The sequence below is a fragment of the Neopsephotus bourkii genome, unplaced genomic scaffold, assembly GCF_033783945.1.
Source record: "Neopsephotus bourkii isolate Nb327-2 ecotype Australia unplaced genomic scaffold, CSIRO-AGI_Nbou_v1 NB_1638, whole genome shotgun sequence".
Lineage (NCBI taxonomy): Eukaryota > Metazoa > Chordata > Aves > Psittaciformes > Psittacidae > Neopsephotus > Neopsephotus bourkii.
Genome location: NW_026902113.1, coordinates 10013379 through 10036551, shown reverse-complemented (window position 1 = coordinate 10036551; position 23173 = coordinate 10013379). Strand labels below are relative to the sequence as shown.

General features: G+C 39.0%; 1 protein-coding gene across 2 annotated transcripts in view; it reads left to right on the top strand.

Moving 5' to 3' along the window:
* Positions 1-23173, top strand: part of FLT1 (fms related receptor tyrosine kinase 1) — a 111170-nt gene that overhangs the window by 10185 nt on the left and 77812 nt on the right. For both annotated transcript variants that reach the window (XR_009728649.1, XM_061374551.1), the window contains exons 2-7: positions 5427-5523; positions 5838-6058; positions 15308-15432; positions 19114-19276; positions 19368-19504; positions 21021-21195. Coding sequence is in view for 1 of the 2 variants with exons in the window: in XM_061374551.1 (XP_061230535.1) it covers positions 5427-5523; positions 5838-6058; positions 15308-15432; positions 19114-19276; positions 19368-19504; positions 21021-21195 (918 nt within the window). In the remaining variant the exon portion in view is untranslated. The remainder of the gene's footprint in view (positions 1-5426; positions 5524-5837; positions 6059-15307; positions 15433-19113; positions 19277-19367; positions 19505-21020; positions 21196-23173) is intronic.

Sequence of the window (23173 nt, the reverse complement as noted above, 5' to 3'; positions counted from 1 at the left end):
ACAAAATGATTATATGATTCTGTGAAAAGAGAGGAAAGCTGTATAGCTCATATGACATTAGCTGATAGCCATGTTCTGGTTAAGGTGGTGCTACATATCACAGTCAGCTCATTTCCACTGAAGACACACTGAAGGTCAACCCACTGGATGATACTGTGCCCCTAAGAATCTGGTCCGGATTCTGCAACTGCTTATTAGTTGCACCCATAGGTATTCCCATTCCCTTCATTGGGATAACTCATAAGAAAATGCTCACAAGCAAGAGTAAAGTCCTGGGCTGCATTTGAACTGAATGACCCATGTTTTAAGGAGCACAGAGAGGTGAAGACCCTCTTAAGCAATCTCGTACACTCTTTTTCCAGTGCAGGAGTGTCCTCTACAAAATACATTTTGGCTGAATGTGTTTGAATCAGGAGGAAATTATATTTGATGGTAAAAAAACACAAAGGGTTGGTTATGTTTAACAAGCCTTAAAACATGTGCAAATCCAACAGTGACTGAAACAATTACTTCATGATGGATAACTTTATTGCCCACAGAATGCACTTTAAACCCAGAAGGTCAGATTCTTTGTATACACTGAAATTGCAAAGATAAACTGATCATTCTCCTTAACCTCTCATTGTGTGGGTGAAAAAATATTAGTCAACGTGTTCAGGATAACTGGAGTGGTTGGAAGACAATCACTCAGCCTCAAATTATGAAGAAGATGTTAAAAGGCCACCAAACCTGTTAACTTGAAGGAAATTTCTGGTAGCTTCTAACACTCTTTTTTTAACTAAGTCATAAACCCAGCTTTTGGGTTTGCTTTCTTTAGTCAAAGGTAGCAGAAATTCACAGTATGTGAAAAGAAATTGGAAAGTAGAAGCTGGATAAATCAGAATGGGGATAATAATACAGAATGTGCTCCTGCTTTTCTGTTCAGAAGATCTATCCTTTTAAAAGAAATCGAGATTTAGATGAAATGTGCATAGTTACTCATTTGTCTGTAGAACTGAACTTACACATCATATTGGAAAATACATGCATGTTCATTTATCTTTCTTTGATTGCTAGTAATCAGTGGTTTTGGTTAACAGATCATTTAAATGTTTATTTCAGTCAGGTAGAGGATCACCTTTTTGCAAGGCAGAAAGTAATTGAAGAAAATTTATTCTTTTCTTGCCTTGCAAATTACAGATTACACCCTCTTAAGATAAAGATTAGTCTTTCCCTTATTTTAGACAGAATGGCTAATTTTTGCAATCTAAATTAATGTTTGCTCATTAATTAAACAACCCTGTTGACTCACTTTCATATGTATCTAATAAAACTTCCAAAGCAAATAGAATATGCTCCCAAAAATCACTCCTTTCCCTATGGCAGGAGATTCCTCAGTTATTAGGATTAATTAGTTCTCCTGTTGTCACATGAAAAGAAGTTGCACCCCCCAATGTAGGTCAGTGTGAGGGTAGGTTGCTGATGGTCGCTTAGTGACAGGCACAATGATAAGTGAACATGTCCTGTTGAGCCATGACCCTTCAAAAAAGACTGTGTCAAATAAAATGCCCAGAGAAGGTACACAGAAAGCATAATCTGCTTCCAGATATTGACAGTAGGAATTTTCCTGCCATTCTCCTTCCTTTTCTGGTAAACATGTGAAACTCTATTGCATTTGTACTCTACGTCTGTTTTGAAGCGTTTAAAAATGTAAGGAAGCTAATGGCTCATGAATAGATAGGATGTCAAAGTTATTTTTCTTCAAGACAGAATCTTGCTGGTAAAAGGATTGTCTCACATACTTGTAAAAGCATCATTACTGGCTTGAAATAAGATTTACTTCAGCTTTTATTCAGTGAAAAACTAAATGAATATGTATCTGATACGTCATGTCAAGTACACTAATGTCTGGTCTTGAATCTGAATATGATTAACTACTGGAATTAAGTGTAAATTGTACTTGAATTCAATGATGAAACTAGTTTATAGTAATGGGAACAAAGTTGGACAAACACCAAGCACTCATTGAGATCCCACCCACAATATTTACAAATATTGTGCTGTCTTTTAGATATACGTAATATGTGTAAAAGGGCAAAAGCTGGAACATGTACCCAATATATCTGGGTTTCTTTGTTGCCTACAGGATGGGTGAAAAGATCTGGGTGGGTTGTTTTGTGTTTTGTTTTTTATTTCATTTGACTTCAATAACTGAGGCAGATCTTCTGACATGCAGGCTTCCAGGCTGTCTTGTTCAGTGTGCTGAATTTAAAACAGATCTCGAGATTTTCATGTGAACGTCTTTGCTATATCACTGTGGAGTTATCAAGAGTTTGTAGCATTTATAATGGTTTCTTGCCATTCACTCTTGGCAGACTTTGAAAACAACAGTAGCTTACACACCCAAACTGGTCTTCGTGTCTCAGCATGATGCTGCATGGCTGGCTCTTCTGGTCAGAGTGCTGGTGCTGAACAAAGCCAAACACTCAGCATCAGCCACTACAGACTTGCTCTCAGTGCCTGTCACTCACATGGATTTTCCACTTTTCCATCAGGTTTACACTGGAAGGAACCTACATGTTGCTCTCTAGCAACTTTGTTGAATGTTGTTTACTCCAGCAGCTGGGCTTTGATCCTAATGGAATCTGATCTGGCAGACTATTACTGATGGCTTTTTCATACATATCGAACTGTCTGTATACACTGTTGCTTGCTTTCAGCTTTTTTAGAGCCTGAAATAGGAAGTTCAGGGAAGCTTGAGGCCAGGTTCTCCCCTGAAGTAAGGAACGGGATTCATAAAGCTGAACACTGCATTCTTAGGAGAGCATCCGAGTCTCCAATTCTAGGATGACAAGAGGAATACAAATGAAATGCAGGAACATGGTAGTTTCGTCAAACTGATTGTTTAGCTGGAGGACATTGGCGGACCCTCTCAACCAAAGTGCCTGTGTTTTTCTTCAAGAAGTTGCCTCAGCCCTTGTGCCATCTTGCCTCAGCTTCTCAGTGCTTAGCTTCAAGGACAGCACTTGAGTAGACTCATAGACTGTAAGCATCTATGGAAGACTCTGCCATAAAAGCGCAGTGTGCTCTTAGCGAGACCCAGCATTTCAGAGTTGAGATCTGTAAATGATAGGTGAGAAAATGCATGTTTGCAATATATCATGAACAAATTATTTCTTCAGAGATCTGCTGCATCTTTTTTTGTCCCTTCTTAGCAGCTGACAAGAAGTATGATTGTCCAGAGGAATCAGAGAGGAAATATGTGTATTTGTACAGCATCATCATTCAAATTTCTGGTAATATTTGTGCTGCAGTTCAGAGAACCTCTTTATTATGAAGGTTTGTTATGCCCTTGCTTGAAGCCTGTTTAAGTGAGCTATAATTTAGTTTAAGCTTAAGTGTACCCTTTAAATCTTGTCTTGAAGAGGGATGGATGATAGTATATACAGGAAAACTACTGGAGCCACAGCTTAAATAAAATACAAGGGGTTAAAAAGAAAAATGCACATAAATGTAACTTAGATGCCAAAGATTAGTTAAAAGTTAGTTAACCCCTACAGTGTGCATTTCCTGTATTGCTGAAGGAGAGAAACAGGTCTCTGAACACCTCTAACAAACCGAATTGCAGACCTAATTGGCTATTTGCTTCTCTTCATGGCTAGTGCTAGGAAGTTCCAGAAGGTGATTTAGACCTCTTCTCTCCACTGATGTTATAGCAGAATAGCCAGGAAATACACAAATGAAGCATATTTGGCTCCTCAAAAACCAGTAGATGAGGGCAATGCCTCTTCACCTTTTGTACAAAATACTTGTGCTTTGAGCATCTCTCTCCAAAAGTGGAGGCTTTGCGTCTAGGCTTTTCTCAGACTGAAGAAGTTCAAGTCCACATCTCAGAACAAAGTTTTGCTATTCAGCCTCTAATCTGAGGCTACATCTGCTGCTGGGTGAAAGCTGCTGAATTTGGAACAGCCATTGACTTTGGAGTGTTTATGCAGCCGAAATTCAGTTGCCAACCTCAGCCAGAGCTGGTGTCCAAAAGCTCCTTCTATAGTCAGCAAAGGAGGAGACCTTTCCAGTGGGTGATACATAGCAGCCAAATAACGCTCGTGTATTGCTAGTATGTTTGGTGAGTATGGCTGTTCATATTTGGTTATGATAGGGACCTCTTGAAAGAGCTTTAAATAAGTAAACTGAAACTGTACTTGACTGAGTTCTAGTGGAAAATCTGCACTACCCTTGTTTACATGATGCTCCTTTTCTTGTATGTTGACAACAGAATACTTTGAGTAAAGTGATCCAGGGTGCCCTCTGCTCCTCTCTCACAACACCGAAATCTTCAGAAATTGCATTCAGGTCCAGATTTAGACTTAAACTGGTTTTTGACTTGAACTGTTTCAAAATATTTTCTTGTTATGTTTCTCGCTTCTGGAACACTTTGCTGTCAGTGCGAGGGCAATGGGATGGATCAAGGACTGTTTTTTTCCCCAAGGAATGCAATTCTGTCTGCTTGCCATGAAAGCTTTTGTGGCTGTAGTCTATTATGGGGCAAATATAAAACATTATGCCTTTCCAGCACTTGCTGTCTAGATGAAAGGGAAGGTCCAATGTTCCCCTAGTCTTCTGACCATGGGGCTCTTTCATGGACTATCTAAAAATTACCTTCACATGGCCTGTGAGAAGCTTGCCTGGATGTTTTCAAGTGTTCTAAGCCACCTCATGTGCTACTGACACTTCATGCATACCAGAATGTTCTGGCCATGGTTGAGTCATATTGACATGTTTGCTTTCTCAATAAACTGCAAATCTGGTCTGGAAGGTGCTTGATCCTGTTCTCAAAATTTAGTGTAAAGCTGTCCAGTTACCTTTTGACACCACTTCACTGGTAGGAAGCCTGCAGCTAGTGAGGGACCATAGGTAACAGTGCTGGGACCTTCAGTCAGGAAGCGAAGATCCTTAATCCCTTTTCGCTTCTTCCAGAGCAGTTCCAGCTTTCCAGCAAGTGGCTTGAGCAAGAGTTCAGTACCTTAGAGATCAGCACATGGCTCTTGCCATGGAAGTGGCCGACTTTTGCCCTTGCCATTGAAGGGGCTGTCCTGGTGGTGTTTCCTAAGGAAATGCAGCCAGTGGTGCTTGAGAGCAACTTCCCTGGTTACATATGTAACTGCAAGGTCCTGAACTTTATGGTCTGCTCAGTGAACAATTTGAGAGCAAAGTCAGTGACTGAAGCTCGCATAGCTTTCGTTCCAGCTTTCTTTCCTGAGTAATTCTTGTGGAAGATTATGTGAGTCCTGAGTCAGGACAGCAGGAAGAGAGTATGTGCGGTGAGGGGGGGCACCCCATTTTCTTTGCTTTTCCCTTCCATTGTAACATCATAAATATGAGTGGACTGGGAACAGAATGATTTGTCATTGTTAATGTTTTTTTTTTTCTTTTCTTTGTTTTTCTAGGATCTAGTTCAGGATCAAAATTAAAAGTTCCTGAGTTGAGTATAAATGGCACACAGCACGTTGTTCAAGCAGGACAGTCTTTAGATCTCACCTGCAGGTAACCAGCTGAGTGGGGTTCTGATAATTTGGCTGAGAGTTCATACACCTGACACTTTCTTTTTTTTTTCTTTTTTTTCTTTTTTTGTAACTGAAATTAAAAAAAATGAAACCTCATGTTGTGGGGAAAGGTGGAGAGTGAACTTCAATGGCAATTGTTTGATAGTTCTTTGTTGTTTCTGTTGTTGTTTTTGGAAAACAAGATAAAAGAGAACCCCAGAAATAGCCTGATATAATAAAAAGAAAGCTTGGGAACTGGAGCTATATAATTGCAGCCCAACTTAATTGTTTCTGCTTCCTTATCTGTATTTGCAGGGGGGAAATGGTTCATTCATGGTCTTTGCCTGAAACTCTAAGTAAGGATAGCAAAAGGCTGAAAGTAATTAAATATGCCTGTGGAAGGAATGGGAAGCAGTCCTGCAGCAGCCTGACCTTGAGCAGAACTCAAGCAAGTGACACTGGAAACTATAGCTGCAAATACCCAACAAGTCCGGCAAAAAAGAAGAAGGAATCTACAGTTTATGTATTTATTAACGGTAAGATAGTTTTTTAACACTTCTTGGTATTTGCATTTCAGTACAGCAAAACCAATAATAAGGCAGTTCAGCTGTGGTTAAATACAGGATTTTGAATGGTATTTTCAGCCATGTAAAATGTGTGATAATTTACTGATCAATGTATACAGTCTGCTTTCTCAGTGTGTTATCTGTTTTTCTCAGTGTGTAACAAATGCTAGTGTGTTACCTGTTAGAAAAAAAATGAAGAAAGGAAAAGACCCAGTTCACCCAGTCTGCTAGAGCAAATAGAACTCCACATGGAAGTAGACTAGAAGTGAATCTGTGAAATGGGTACCAGAGAAATCATATCTTACAGAATCAGATGATGACTGATGGAAACCATGTGTCTGATACAGTGTCCATTTTAACCTGTCTGTGTAAGATTATAGATTTCTAGGCACCTGAAGGATGCCAAAGGTGTTTATCTGGATCTCTGAATTATCTCATGCTGTAGAAAATTGCTATTTGTGTGTTGAGTCATATTCTGTAGTCCACATTACACAGATTGTAAAACCTAGAATAAATGGAATCAAACTAAACACAGAATCGCGTTCAGCAAAAAAAGTATTGTGCAATGTAGTTAGGCTATTACAGAAATTACTTTCTGATCCTGGTTGCTTTGGTTTTTTTTTCTTCCTAGAATATTAATCAGATACTTCTCAGAACAGTTGAACTCAATCGACACAATAATGAAAGAAGAAATTAGGGGTTTAGCTTAATTTTATATTTTAGTTTTCCATGATTTTTACATAATAAAATTAGTAGATTACTGTAAGATACCAAATTCAAAGTTTTAGAAAGCCCATATTACAGAGAATGTGCAACTGGAAGTTTTCCAAATGATGTTTCTGCTGTTTCTAATGAATTTAAATCAGAGTGAATTAGCCTTCGTTTTAATTTTGTGACATGAAGTGGGACTGGTGCTGTGAAAAAGCAGGATAAAGTGGACCTCTCACTACAATGATAGAAAATAAGATCCCCTCATTATTGTGTGTTATTGAGAATTACTGAATAACTTATGCTGTTCATCCTGCTTTCCTTCACCTGAAATAGACTGCAGTATTTTTCTCACCCAACTATTTTCATGCAATTCATTGGGTATCCAACTACAAATGCATCCATGGAAGCATAACCAAAGTAGGTAACTCATTTACAGACCAACATTTCCTGCTGCCTAGGAAAGCTTAATAATTTCTTGCATGGCTTTTGCAAGTTTCCTGTCATGGGACTCTCTTGAACCTCCCACCTTAGATGTCATCTCTAGTTAGATCTACCCACAATCCTTTCCATTCACCACATGAAAAGCACAAGGATGGTTGCGATTCTGACTGAGAATCTAACCTCTCTGCTAAACCCACTCTACAATATAAAGAGATTTCTTTATGTTCTCTTGGTCTCTTTCCTACTTGAAGTGTTAATTTTTCCATATCCTGAATTTTTAGAAATGGAAGCTACAACCAATCTTTCTAACTCTTCACTTCTTTCCTGAGTTGTATGTAGCATAACTTGCTTGCATCTGAAGGAGTTCCTCAATTAGATGTATGTGAGCCAAGATTAACTCCCTAATTCATACAGTGATGGAAGAGAAACATATCATTGTAGGAATAGTTGTGGACCATTTCTCCCCTCCCACCTCTTCCAAATCAGTTAAAGAAGACTGCCTAAGTGTCTTGGTTTCTTGATTTTTTTCAAGGACACTCAGTTATTAGATGTTGATGTCAGTGTTGAAGATAGAATTAGACTGTGTTTCTTCTCTTACCTTACTTGCCAAAAAACCCCAACAAAATGTTTAAGGGGCAAACCTGTATCAAGCTTAGACCTCTTTGCCATCTTAATTTTCTGACAATTAATTCTGACAATCACTTTAATTAAAAATCCATTTTTCAACACTTGAGTGTTGACTGTGTCCTAATAAACCTGTATGACAGTTAGGGCGAACTACTGGTAGTGAGGGAGGCTGCAAGGTAACAGCACATTTCATGCCTGTTGAAAATGCCTCTCTGCCCTAAGGTGGGAAAGGTATATTAGTCCTCAAAAATTTCACAGTTTCAGGAAGAATTGTAGAGTAAGTTGAAAAGAAACAAGATACTGAGTGCCAAAAGTCACCCTTTCTGATCAGTGTAGCATTAGGAAAGAAAATACTTAAGAAATGTCTTAATATATGTCTTTGTTTCTGTGAAAATGCATGGAATTCAACTATCTGGCTCAAGTGAGAATGGGGTAACAAAATCCTGTTTGAAGACCACCTTTCCTGAGTTTAGTTGTATTTTAAAAGGATTTGTGGGTGCTTAGGAAACAAACATTTGTAAAATGTGAGTCCCTACTAGTTTTGTATAGTTTCCTGTGGCAGGACGTTGTGTCCATCCATTTCCCATATTAGCTCCATGTGGATCACCAAGGTGCCTGTTTCCCATGTCTTAGAATGCTAGTTGCTATTTACAAACACAGAATCCGAATCAGGAAAGTTGATATTGTTTTTACAGGAAGACATCACTTATTGTTTCAAAAATGTTTTTCATTTCCGTAATTAGAGTGATACTGAATATGAACTGCATTAGAATAAATAATTAATTAAATAAAACCCAACAGCCTTCTCCCCTGAAAAAAACCAACAACAAAACAATAAACCCAGCAAGTAATGAGTTTATGCTATGGCAGAAGATGAGCTTCTATAAGACAAAAACCTCAAGGTGCAAGATGATGAGGAGACTGCAGGTCCCATGTGCCCCTGGATGACTTGAGGCACTTATGAAGTCTGGTGTTTGAGTGATCAAGAGCAAGGCAGGCTGGTGACTTCTCTTAGAGGAGCTAGTCCTGACACCACCCTTCTTTCAGCTGGAGAGGTCACTACTGAGTTGCACAGGGGAATCAGTGTACAGTGCGTGCGGCAGCGACTCTTGACCACACACAGCTCAGGAATTGAGACAACAAGCAAGGGAAATGAATTCTCTTAAGAGCCTTGGACTTTGCTCTAAGGAAACTGATGGCCTGACTTCCACCACGAGCCATGGGAAAAGCATGAAATGAAGCAAAACTTCTTTGCCAATTTCTTCACTGCCTCAGACCCAAAACTGCTCAGATCTTTATTCTGCTACACAACTGCAGCCTAGTAATAAGATGAGAAGATTGTAATGAACACACTTTGCACACCTTAGAGTGAGGCATGGGCTTTTTTCTGCTTGAAAAGAGGTATTTATGAAATAAAGACACATAAGAAACACCAAATTATTGGCAGACTGTTTTGGATCCTTTTCAGATATCCCTAGGGCAGTGCTAAAGGCTTTTCTTTCTGCCTGTCTTTGTGCTGGTATCTCCAAGATACTCTTTTACAGTTGCTGGAGCTCATTCACTTCATTAGAAGAAGTGCTGTTCCCTTCAAAAAAGTGCATCTCATTGTCTCTTGTCTTTGATCAAGGTATGACAGAGGGAAAGCATGTAAATTCAATTAAATTGATATATCAAGGTTCGATTTTTGCAAGAATTTAAACATACTTTGGTTCAGATTGAAGTAATGTGTTGTTAACTTCCTGTGGTGAAGACAGCTTTCAACTACTGATATATAATAGTAATGCGTTCATTCTGCTGCAACAAAGAATTCTTTTCTAGGTGAAGTTTACTTGGCTTTAGGGTATTACCCCGCTTCTTAGTGTTTTCCCTCTCCTTGTCTCTCCTCACACACCTGATGTGCATGTCTTCTGGCTGAATGCTTTTCCTTGCAAAATGAGCTGTGTACTGGTACTTCAATCAAGCAGCATTCTAAATACTCTGTTTTAAAATCAGACCTCTAGGCTGAGTCAGTCATCTGTTCTCTGTACTTAAATGAGGACCTTCTTCTGATATGTATTTCTCATCAATGACTTCACAAGGAATCTGGAAAACAAGCTTAGAATAGATGTCTTGCTTTGAAATGTTTTAAGTCGAGTGACACAAACCAAAGCTGGGAAATAAAAGGTATAAGTCCTAAGAGTACTTGTACTCACCAATGCCTAGAACATCAAACATATCAACTAGTTTGCGATATTTGGCTTGAGATGCTTCTCAGGTTGGACAGTCCAAAATGAAGGGCTTTAGCATTAGTGAATGTTTCAAAATTTAAGCCTTTGACATCCTAAAACATCTGGGGCTTTGAGTGCATTTTCCAACTCTAATGCTGTATTGTGCTGAGTATATTGCATCTCCTTGGGAGGTCCACATGTTGACAGATAGCTAGATCCAGCTCCAGAACTGACATGGATTTAAGATTTAGCTTGATTGGATTGTCTTCTGTAACCCTAAAGGTACAATGGTGCAGAACAAGAAGGGCATCCAAGGAGTCCCCCAAAAAGGTCTTTTAAGATCAGTTATTTCCAAGTCAAAATAATTCAACAGATGAAATAAGCAGTAAGAAAAGCTAACAGAAATGAAGGACTTCTTCTTTTTCCTTCTTATTCAGAAATAATGTACTGATAGAAGAACATACTGAAGCCTGAGAAACTCTTCCTACCCTGTGACTTTTTTCTATCTTTGCTTTTGGTACAGTTTTAATGTATGAGCACTATGGTTTTGGCTTACACTATCAGAGTTAATAATATGGTAGTGCTTCTGTTATGAAAAGGAAACGAGTTGAAATTAAACTATGCTACAGCTGTATCAAGTATGTAGGCACATTTTTAGTGTCTAATGAGATTCTTGTTACAAAACAGACCCCTCTTGGACTTGCTGACGTCAATCACTTATAATTGCCATGTTTGTCATTGTGTGTACATCAACTTCACATTATAGTACACTGTATTGAGTGGAACATCTATGGATGCCTTGGCAGCATCAAAGGCCTTGCACTAAGTGCTCTGAGGTCCTTCCTCAACAAGTCTTATGGCTCCTAACTGAAACAGAAATACTTTTCTGAGATGAAGCATCATAAGGGAGGGACACATCTGAAAAAGTGTTCCTGATGTCCATTAGCCTTTCCAGAGATTGCTTTCTGAACATAGTTAATTGCTCTAGTGTGGATTTCCCGGCTAATGTGGGTAAGAATATTTTTTCTTAAGAGTTTTAACTGTGTATCATCAGTGTATCATCACCTACACTGATGATAACATAGTATAACTAGCCCCAAAAGAAAACAAACAAACCCTGACTAAAAGTCACTGTACAGTTATACTAGAAATGCTTTGTGTCTGAATGTGCTCCAGATACAAAGTATTCCCCTCCTTTTTATTTATTTTTTTTTCCCTGGACATCTGTGATTATTAATTTTTTATCTCAAGTCTTCCTTCAAGGTTTAGGAAGAATCTGAAAAGTATAATTTTATAGGCTAAGAAGAGGCAACAGTGGAAAAGCTCTTCTTGCAGTTAAGTGCTGTGCTTCCAGATATACAGAATGAGATTGTTTTTTCTTTTCTTCTTAAGGAACATAGACTCCTACATGTGAGCAGGTTGAATAGGTGTGTTTCTTAGATCATGATTCATCTCATCATAAAATGGGTGTCTACAGCAGACCAGATGAACCCCATGGCAGAATTCCCCTTTTTTCGCAGTGAGAACACTACCAGTTGGCCATCCTCATGAGAAATGTCTGTATTTTCAATACACAAGTGAAATGAGAGCCACTCAGGTGTGAAAGGTTCCCCTTGAATTAATTTGGAATAGCGTTACTAATTTAGCAGGGATAAATAAAGATGGTTAGGGTGAATCCCTACAATGGAAAGGGGAATCTGGCAGTTGGCCCATTAACTTTAATGAAGTTTGCATGTCCGTACTTCAGCAAAGACTGGTCCTCTCTCCATATGCATCAGGGAGAAGGGTATTATGTGCATGTGAGGAAACCATTTTGGCTCTTTCAGCCTGAAAAAGATCTTAATGATGAGCCAAGTGTAAGTAGGTATTTTGGAAGAACTTCAGAAGACAAGCTTTCAGAGATTTCAAGAAGCTCAGATTTTCCTGCAGAGACTTTATTCTTGCAAATGTACGTGTAAGTGCTCTGTTATACATAGCTCAGATTATTTAAAACAAAACCAAACAAACCCCAGAACAGTAGCTGAAGCTTGTGGAAATAAAGAAACTCTCCATCTTTTCAATATTTGGCATTTCAGTGTTGGCTAATTTAGTTGTTTGTGCAAAACCCATAAATAGCCTAGACAGGTTACTGATACCAGACATAATATTGCTTGTGTTAAGTCTCTTATCAAGTTTGTATCTGGCTGCCAGCCAGCTTAATAAAAAGCTGTTATTTATGTTCTTTAACAATATAGCAAGTAACCTTCATGGGTTTTGTGATTTCATAAATGCTCTTTGTGTTTTCATGTTGATTGTAACTGAGAGATATTGTAAGGAACACAGTCAAACCAGCATAGAGTCAGTAATTCCAGGCACAATTTAAAAATACACCAAACTGACTTCTAAAGTAACCTTTGACATATACAAATATTCCGCCTGTCCATTTTTCATTTTGCTATTCCTGCAGGCAGCTCTGAAAAGATAAAAAAACCCAAAACCTCTAACTCAAAAAACCCAAGGTCGACCCTCTTAGATCTTCTATTCCAAACCCCAATGGACCTGAACTGGGGTCTTCAAGATAGGTCAATAGATACTGTTCTTCTTATGTCTAGAGCTTTCTGAATGTAAAAGTGAATGAAGCTGTCCCAGAAGACCTCTGGTTGGAGGTTAGATCATCCCAGATGGACTGTCAGCTAGCTGCTTAGGGAAGGATGGCATTTACTTTCCCTCAGGAAGGAACTGAGAGGAAATGTAGCAAAGACACTGGCAATAGCTAGGGCTATGATGGGGGGAAAAAAGAAGCATGAAGTGCTATTACTTGAGGGAATGAAGGGTTCCATGTTGTTGGCATACCCTGCCAATGTGAAATAACCTGCCATCATGCTGCTGTGGGTTCACCTTTACCTGATCCAAACTGGTAGAGCCTGTACCAGATTCTGGTCTTGAGGCACTGAGAGTATCCCCTTATGGCTATTAAGACGGAAGGAGAATAAAATCAAAGGGAATCAGGAAAAGCCTCCACACTCATTATGAAAACAAAACTGTGCTAGGAAACACAGTGCGTATTTCTTTTAATCAAAAGCAGGAAGACATTTGGAGCACTCGGGGCCATCAATTGCCCTCCGGCCCATGGCGGAAGTCCCCAGTGATGTAAATGGGAGCTCTGCACGCGAATAGCAGGGGCATGGAGACGCTTTGGCGTACCTCTGCAGGGAGTGTACCAAGAAAGGCTGTGACTGAGCTTTAAAACCTACCAAGAGCAGCTGGGGTGTTTAGTTGGCTTTTATAGAGCACTTCATTGACTTCTCGAGCCATGAACATGCGTTTCCATTGTAGAAGGAAAAAAAAGCCAAGCTTGGTGTTTTGTACTCATTTCCTGTCCCTGCCTTTGGATGGGCTGGAATCCTATGAGGTCTGAGCTGCACAGCCCCCGCTGCCTCGATATTGGCATCAGTGAGTGGTGACACTGTGTCTGCAGACAACACCGGCAGTCCCCAGAACAGCTCTTCCTCACACTTGTAATGATCTGGAGATTATGATACAGGAAACAACTTTGCAAAGCTTGCTGGTTTGGGGCAGGAGCTCTTGATTTTGTGACAAAGACAAACGATTCTTTAGAGAGTAGTAAATTGTTTTGTCTGGTGATGTTAAGGGGCAGATGACCTCTTCTGTGGCTGCAGCCCTGAAACAAAAAAGGTTCTTTTCACCATTCTACAAACAGGTTCATTCTTGGTCTTTCCTTGCATCGTACTGCAGAGGAAATGTCAGGCTAACAAGTCCTTAGGGTATTTTTTTATTACATACGCATCCTCTATTACTCATAAGTTCCTTTTGTGATTTTGGTGGACATTTGACACCTATTATTATTAAATAAAGCATTGTGGTTTTCATTTCAGAAAGTTTGCGTAACAGTTTCATTAAACCTCTTTAGGAAATCTTTTTCCATGTCATGGAGTACATTTGAGATACTGTGCTTTAGGACTTTTCCCCAGTATAAATTAGAGTTTGCTTCTCTTCCTGTTTGATGTCTCAAACAAAAATATTATTGAATAAAACAAGAAGATCCTAAGGGCAGAACAATTTTATGACACTGGGAAGTACAGATCAAACTTCTGAAAGAAAAGCAAAAGTAATGTATTTGAAGAACTACTTGAGTGGACATAGGTCAACATGCAGAAGTCTGGGGCCAGAACCCTTGACTAAAGTATTACAATTTGAGGTTTTATAAAGGGTCAGTTCTTGCTAGCTTTACTCATTTCTTGTCCAAGAAAGATCTCTATTGTTATTTGTAAGACTCTTGACTGAGTGGGAATAATAGGATTTGCCTGAAAAAACATTGGAGCTGTAGATAAGCACAGAATTAAGATCTGAATGTTCCACTTTTTTAAGAATTAAACCCCAAGTCTCACATGAATTTTGAGCTGGTCTATCTGTGATGTGAGTCAAACCAAACCATCAGATCTGAACACCTGCAAAGAAGATTTGGAGCCAGAGCCTGTGGCTTGAGCCCCTCTTTGTTAAGTGGTTCAAACAATAGCAGCAGCAATGTTCCCTGTTCCCAGAGCAAGCTATTTATGACAATGCCCTTTGTTAAAGGGATTGTTCAAGGGACGGTAAACTACTCTGCCAAGCTTTAGTTATTGAGTCAAAAGGAATTAATGTTTTCCTGGCATTTTCATTTACCTTGTCACTTAAAAAAGAGACATATAGGTATTTTGGTAGTGGGAAGGAGGAGAATAATTAACTCTTGCTAGTCTGTATTCTCAGAGTTGAAAATATGGCTACATAATCACAGTAGTCTTTCTCCTGGTGGATTCACCTGAGTTTTTCCCATCGGTTTTCTCCACAGAGAGCACGAGCATGTACTGTATAGGGATTTTCTGATAAGTCAATTTCAGTTCATTTCCTGTATAATTACTTTTCCTAGTGATAACAAAATAGAAATGCCCTGAAATAAGAAACATGTTTCTTGGCAGTAGAGATGATGCTGTAATGGGAAAAATGTACCTCAACTATCCTGGGTTATAAAAGAGATACTAAAATACTGTTAATATTGATGGACAAGAATATTTTCAAACACTTAGCTGTATTTTGCTGAACTTGTTTACACAGAAGTAAACAGAAGATTGATTTGAGGACTTTGCCTAGTTTTCATTATGGAGAGGGCTAACCCTCTTGCTGTATGCACCATTACAATTCCCATACACTCTTTTGAAATTTCAAATGTTAACCGTTTCTTTTTCTTCTCTTGCAGATACAGGCAGCCCATTTGTAGAGATGCACAGTGATATTCCTAAAATAATACACATGACTGTGGGAAGAGAAATGATCATTCCATGCAGAGTTACAGCACCAAACATTGCTGTTACTTTAAAAAAGGTACTTCAATCCAAGCATGCTCTAAAAGTGTTATTGTGGATGATGCTTTCTTTGTCTGTTTACAACTCTTTTAATGCTTTTGAAATATTCCAACAATTTAGTATTTCTTGAACAAGATTTTTGGGTGTCAGTGTGCTTAGAAACATTGAGTATTTCAACTCTGGAGGCAAGTATCTTACACTGGTTGGGAATTTTCTGAAGAAACTGAGGTTTTTCATACCATTTTAGTAAACCTTTACTGACAAATGTTTCTGAAGCCCAGGAAGGAATTTCTTGTTAGGAGAAGAGATTTCCTCCCACCTCTTCCCCTGCCCTTCCTCCCCTTTCCTCTTCTGTCCTCTGGAACAGCCAGTAAGTACAGTCCCTGGAGATTTGCTGTGGCTGTACAAGGATCTCTGCAAGCCTTTACCCTACCTCACTCTCACCAGTGACTTTACTGTTTCCTTTTACATATGAATGCATTTATCAGACAAGGGATGGCTTCTCTTTGCAGGGAAACTTGTGCCGAGTTTGAGTGGGCCCAGTTTTAGAAAACCTAGACTTTTATGTTTAGGAGAAACCCTTTCTTTCCTAGGTGTAGAAAGTGCCAACATATATATAGGTAATTGTCCTATATATATGTAGTGAAGTACCTGGTATTGAGACAGAGAATGGTGCTTTTTTTAATGAAGTTCTTTTATTTGGCTTAAAAAGCAGGTAGAGGTGACAGTGATGTTTTGTTTCTAAATAAAAGGAGTTCTGTACCCAGTGGTTTAAGTGTTCGTCATTGTTACAAGGAAAAGAAATTTGTCTTTTTATAGAATAACATGTAATTGCCAAACAATACCACCATAAGAAGTTTATCTACATCAATAAAAGTCTTTGATTCCTCTTTGTCTGCAGAATTTTACAGCAGCCACAGATTTGATCCTGGAGGCTTGCAAATTCTATCCAGTGCTGTTTTGGTAATACAGATACTGATTTGACCTCTTGGTTTAAATCTGTTAAATCACATGAAAGAAAGGAAAATACAGAGAAAAGAAAGTAATTTGACCTAGGATGTTACTGTATGTGTGTGCGCACATGCACACACACCACACGGTCCTGCTGCAAGAAGTATACCAGGGTGGATGATGCACAAGATTCTGTGGCTATAGAATCAGATGTAAACGAGGTTTTGCTTTCCATAGGGTAGAATGTAGTAAAGTGGGACCTTATAAGGGCACTGTAGTGTTGCATCAGAAATCTCAGCGCATTAAATTCCTGAGAAAATTCCTGGCAGGTTCTTACTAAGCAATGTAGGGTTTTTTTATTATTTTTTTCCTTATTTTGAGGAGATTGGAACATATCTGCTACCTCTTTTCATATTGACTTGCCTTTAGCTTGGGGTTGTGGTGTAAGATATTTTTACACTTTCAATACCAGATATAATACTCTGAGAAGGAGAAAGAGGAGGTGAAGCCAAGTCTTGAAACAAAGGATTAGTTGCTTACATGTTTTGCATTCCAGGAAAAATAAATGTGTATCCTAATTAATCCCAGAATTTCCTGAAGCATGCAAGCTACAGTGCATTACATCATATCTTACTTTGTTTATCATCTGTGACACCCAAATATGAAGATTCCAGCAAGTTTTTTGCTCACAGAGTAATTAAGAGTGTGTTAAATGAATTTCACAGCTGCAGGCTTAGTACTTCTGGAAAGCTGGCAAAAGCTATTCTGTTTTCCATTCAGTGATAAAGGAAGAAGTGGTGTCCCCATAGTGCAGTCTTCTGGAGCTGGAAAGAAAACCCCAGCATTAGTCACTAGGTGCTGTATTCCATATTGACAGGAAGCAAGAAAACCTATAGATTCCTACGCTCAAAAAGAGTTCTGTTTCCACCAGACCAGAAAGATGATAAATCTAGTTGAAGCCCTTGAAAGCATAACTATGAACTACTTAAACCAAAGCTTGAATATTTGTTTTACTTAGAACAGGAATGGCAATAGAGCTCTTAGATTCCAAGGTATTGTTGAATGGTAGCCAGCAGGCTGTAATGGGCTTTACTTGTGTGTAACACACACTGCCCCTGTTATTTCCATGCTTATTATAGCATCTTATCAGCTGTTATAAAGATAAGGAATTCTACCACAGCATTTCGTGCTGTGTAATTATTGTTTGTCTGATTCATCATGCATTTCTGTTGGAGGAAGTGGCATGAGATGAGTGGAGGTGATATCAAGTGTAGCTTTTGTCATGCATTGAGGAGGCAGCATCAAAGCTGTCCTGTTTTGGAGAGAAAATGTACCACACAGAAAGGTGCCAGGCAGATATGCTTCCCCCAGCATCTGGCAGCCACCCGTGCTGGCTTTGGCCAAAAGAAGGAGAGGGCTGACCAACACAAAAGTCTATTGAAATAAAGTAGAAGAAACAGGTGAAGGAGACTTAGTGAGACTGAGTACACAGTGAGAGGTGATGGGCTGCAAGGTGCTTAGTTGACTCAGAGGTCATTAATTCATTCAAACTCTGCTCTGACATCTTTATAAACATGTTACTTTTACCACAAAAGCATGCTTTATAAACATACTCTCACATCCAGGCTTTGTATTTGTGGCTGATATCTGTGTCACCCAAATGGTGATATTTATTCCCTCAATATAGCATAACAAAAAGCACAATGTGAAAGCGAGAGATCTTGTCTGACCTTCAAAGCCTATGTCATGCTTTGCATTTCCAGGTTGTGTTTTTTTTTATATCTTTTTTTATATATCTTATGGGGCTTAAAACTCAAAGGGACTTAATGTTGAACATGATTTGTAACGCTGACAAAGTGAGCGCTTGATTCCACGTGGCAATATTTTAGTCTGTGTTACATTTCAGGCCTCCAGTTTACAAACACTACTGGTTATACACTAGTCACTTGTTGGCTCCTCAACTTTTTTAGGGTCTTAAAAGTGCCATCTTTTTAAAATGTGGTGAATACTTTTTCTGTGGATGTGTGATGTATTTAGTGTTTCATGGTGTCCTTCCAAAATCTCTAATCAATATGACTTTCCTCATTCAGTGCGATCAAAAGTTCTCAATAAAAGTGCCCAAGGAAGTTTTGTGGCTTTAAAATTTGCTTTTCATGTTGTATAACTTTGAGACGCATACTCTGTGCCCTGCCAGCTTTGGAGCAGCTGTTTATGTTCTCAACTGTTTGGGGTTTTTTTTTAAGTAGTCCAGTCCTTTAGACAACATGAATTTGAGAAGCATCAGATTGAATTCTGACAGGAATTTGCTAAAGCCACAAAATGACAGCAAATTAAGTCCATTTGTCGCCTCCATTGAAAAATGTGTATTTGTGGCTCTGTGGTGAAACCAGGATGCTTAATTACAAAGGTTCACCAAGACGAGCACTTTGGCTGCCAAACAGGAGCCAACAGAATAGCAGTCCAAGCTCTGAAGCTGATGATAATGTCAATCTATTGTGTCATAAATTACATCCTGTTATAAATAATGAAATCTTGGAAATAAGTAAAACATTCACATTCTTCACCCAGGTTTTTCCTCTATTTTGTGATGAAAATGTGTCTTGAAAAATCTGCATAATTAAATGTCATCCTTTCTAGTCTGATTGACATTTTTAGGGTGTTTTTTTCACATTCCTTTTTGTTAGGCTGCTTTGATTAGAGTGTGGCATGAGGATGAGTTGTATTTATGATGTGTGTTTGACACTTCCAGATTCCAGGAGAAACCCTAATTCATGATGGCAGGACAATAATCTGGGACAGCATGAAAGGCTTCAGAATACCTAAGGCAACCTACAAATTCATAGGGCTCTTGAGCTGTGAGACAACTGTCAGTGGACACAAGTACAGCACAAAGTACCTAACTCACCGAGAAAGTAAGTAGCCCTCTCCACGTGCTCCCTGTCTTTTGAAAAGCACTCTGCCCTGATGACATTATTCACTTTTCTTTCTCTTCATCACATGCAGCCAACACAATTTTTGATGTTCAGTTAAGCACCCCACGTCTTGTCAAGTTGCTGAAAGGAGACAGCCTAGCAATTAACTGCACTGTCACCGCAGCCTGGAACACCAGAGTGCAGATGACGTGGACTTACCCTGGAGAGGTGAGTGATGTGCTTGAAATGAAGAAAACAGGGGTTTCCCGGAGACCACACTGTATCTAGCATACCAGGAGGAGTTTTTCCTCAAAATGCTTGCCTTGGTTCTCATTCCATCATTTTGACCCTTGCTGACATGTCTCTTAAGGTTTCCTTTTTTCTTTCTGGTGCATAATTAGATAGGTAAACATGTTTACACAGTGCACTCTGGTTATATTGCATAATCATGAGCAAACGCTAGAATTGTTTCATCAAGGAGCTGCTTTTCAACCTGGCGAGATGATAAGAATTTATCACTCAGTCCTGAGCAGGGACTCTCTCTTGTGACAAAAGAGTTTTCAGCAAGGCTGTCTTTCTTGACACATTCATTTCAAAGACTGGCAGACAGTCAGGCACCCAACTTGAGCATGTTTAGAAAAGATATTTTGATTTAGCTAGCCAAAATCTCATTTGTTAAGTGCCACATGAACAATCCTCTTGTTTTGACAGCTTACAGGAATGATCTTGAATGTGCTTCTCCTCCCCCCATATTGGGAGCATCCTCATAAATACTTGTCGCACACAGAATAATTGCCAGAGAGTCAGTATAAACCTGATAAGAAATTTGACATTAGTTTAAGGTTTACAACTCCCATTCCTTTCATGTCAGTTTGATTTACGCTGGTGATTCAAGTCAAGATCATTTATTATGTCACTCATTGTGTCTAATCACAAACTGAAATTATGATTACATTATATAGGGAAGATAAACGCGATTGTTTTTTGCCATTTTCCGTGGCATTTTTTCTCCTTGAAAATAAACAACTTGGCAACAAGAAATGATCCAAATACATTATGTTGCTCATTGCTGCCTTACCAAGCCCTAGCTGGGCACCAAACTTGTGAAATTTTGTTTTGTTTTTATTTGGATGGTAACTGAAGAGTGCTTATTGTTTATGAGACACCAACAATGTTCTGGGTTAAATAAACTTTGAGGCCAAAGGCTGAGGGGGAGTTGCAGGAAATAGCTCCTCAGACTCACATTATCTTCAGTTCCACCCTGTTATTCCCTTGCCAAATCTAGTCCTTTTTCCATCTATAATGTTTCCAGAATCCTCCCTTTCTTGTGTTAATGCGCTCTTCTTCTATATGCCTGCTGACTATGGCACTGAATCCAGGCACCAAACTATGGGCTGCTCTTTGCATCGTGGCTTCCAGGGGTTTTATGAGCAATTCTGGAAAGGGCGCAATAGGAAGCTGATGACTTGGTGGGGCAGGCCATATAGAAGGGATGATTTTCATCTGGAAAGAACTAATTTGGATGCTGTTACAGCTTTGATGAAGATAGGAATGACTGCCCATATAATGTTACTCATAATTTTGTTGTTGATCTTCTGGGAATGTTAAGGCACCTTTTCATGTCTATGCTGTACAGAGGGATCTGGATTTTTTAAATTCATGTACGTTGGTAGCATAGTAAGATAAAAATCTTGATAAAAATTGGTCTGATTAAGCTCACTCTTGTTCATTTTCATTTATATAGGCAAGGAGGAGAGGTTCTGTAATGCAGCGCATTGACCAGAAGAATACAGAAGCCAATATTTTTTATAGCATCCTTGTTGTTGACAAAGTGCGTGATATTGATAAAGGCCAGTATACCTGCCATGTGAAGAGTGGACCATCAATCAAAGCTGTTAATACAACAGTCATTGTTTATGGTAAGAAGTGATGCAGATTTGTAGAATACTGAATCGTAGAATCATAGAATAGTTAGGGTTGGAAAGGACCTTAAGATCATCAAGTTCCAACCCCCCTGCCATGGGCAGGGACACCTCGCTCTAAACCATATCACCCAAGGCCTCGTCCAAACTGGCCTTGAACACTGCCAGGGATGGAGCATTCACAGCCTCCTTGGGCAACCTATTCCAGTGCCTCACCACCCTAACAGGGAAGAATTTCCTCCTTATATCCATGTACCAAGTTCAGCCATACAATAACTTTATGTCTTGAACAGAAAGTGGAAGTGAATTTATAGCAGGTTCATCAGGGCCAGAAAAAGAAGGGAGACCAGAGAGAATCTGGGCCTTTATTTCCGTGACTGTTCTGTGGTTTTGGTAGTAGACCTATTAATGTTCAGTTTGATCACTGTTGTCTGCTAAATACTGTGATGACCCTGTTCTCAGTCAGTTCTGGAGGAAGCAATCTATCAAACTACTGTCTGGGGAAAAAAAAGTTCAAGATGAATTTAAGTAGAAGAATTTTTCTTCCTCTTCTATGGTACTTATTCACTGATTACTATGAAAAATAAAGATAGAAAAAATACCCTAGCTGTGCACGAAGGAGGTAGCTGCTAGGCCATTCAGAAAAATGCAACAAGCAGTAGTTACTACAACTCATTAAAATGGTTTTACAGTGGGAGCCTCAAATGAGTTCCCTATGGGCTGCCTGGACCTTCAGTGAAATACAAACATTTCTGGTGTTATTTCAAATTTATATGAATTAGGATTTTTTTACATTGGGACTCCCTTCTTTGTGGCATCCTGTTATAATTAGGACTATCCAGGATCTTTGGAGCATCATTGGTATTAAAGACCAAGTGGTTGGTGGATGTCCTCTGTGACAGATGACTTAAGGTTGGAATATTGATTAGTTCCATGTTTTCAGTGGTCTATCTTTTCTCTCTTGTCTCGAAGTGTGGTCTGAGCACCCAATGTTGGCATTGTTAGAGAGTGTTTCAGTCCATTTTCCCTACTTAAGCCCTAGACTAAATCACTGGGAGCACAGGATGAGTCATGATATCCACTTGTACTCTTAAACAGCAACCTGAAGCGGTCAGAAACTGAGTTTCAGATTAAAGTCAGAGAAGCTGCAACTGTTGAAGGTAGCCTGTAATCTCTTATTCACATAACCAACCCCATCTATGGGACACCCATGTTAGAAAGAGCCTGTGTGTGAATAATGGTTTGCAGAATCAGGGTTGTATATTTATAACTTGACTTCTGTAATTAAACTATTGGTTTGTCTTGTGCATGTTATTTTCAATGTACATGGCAAGATGGATTAAATATTGCACTTGTTTAATAGACACTCAGCATATTTATGCAGTCTGTAATGTGGGTAAATGTTGCACCATAGGTATTATGAAAGAGACACTCAGTTGTTCATAATTTGAATGTTTTTATTTTGCTCAAGTGCAGTTAGAGGGTAAAAAAAAAAAAAAAGAATAAGAGATTTTTTTAATGCATTGTGTTTTAATGCCTCTGGTAAAACCCATCAGCTTGCCAGAGAGTTTGAAATATGGGCAGTACAACTGGAAAAGAGCAAATTCCAGCAGGTTGACATTGTTCCAATGAAGTGATAAAGATTTGTTTACTTGATGAAACAGCTGTTTACCAGTGATACAGAAAGTTTCTGCCTTTTCCTCTGCTGTTTCTCTGAAGGTGCCTTAAATCACCTCTGGCAGAATATGTTCTTTTGGGACATTTATTGATTCTTGGCCTTTAGGAGTGGAACGGTCATCTAACCATCTAGTTCAGCTTCCCCTGTATCACAAAACCCCTTATCTTTTGTGTCTTTTGACTGAAACACAATGTGAATTTGGCTACAATGTGTCGTCTTCTGGCAGACTCATGGCCTGGAAACTGCATCTCAGTTTCTTTTATGTTTGTGGTATTCCCCTCTAAGATGTTAAACTTT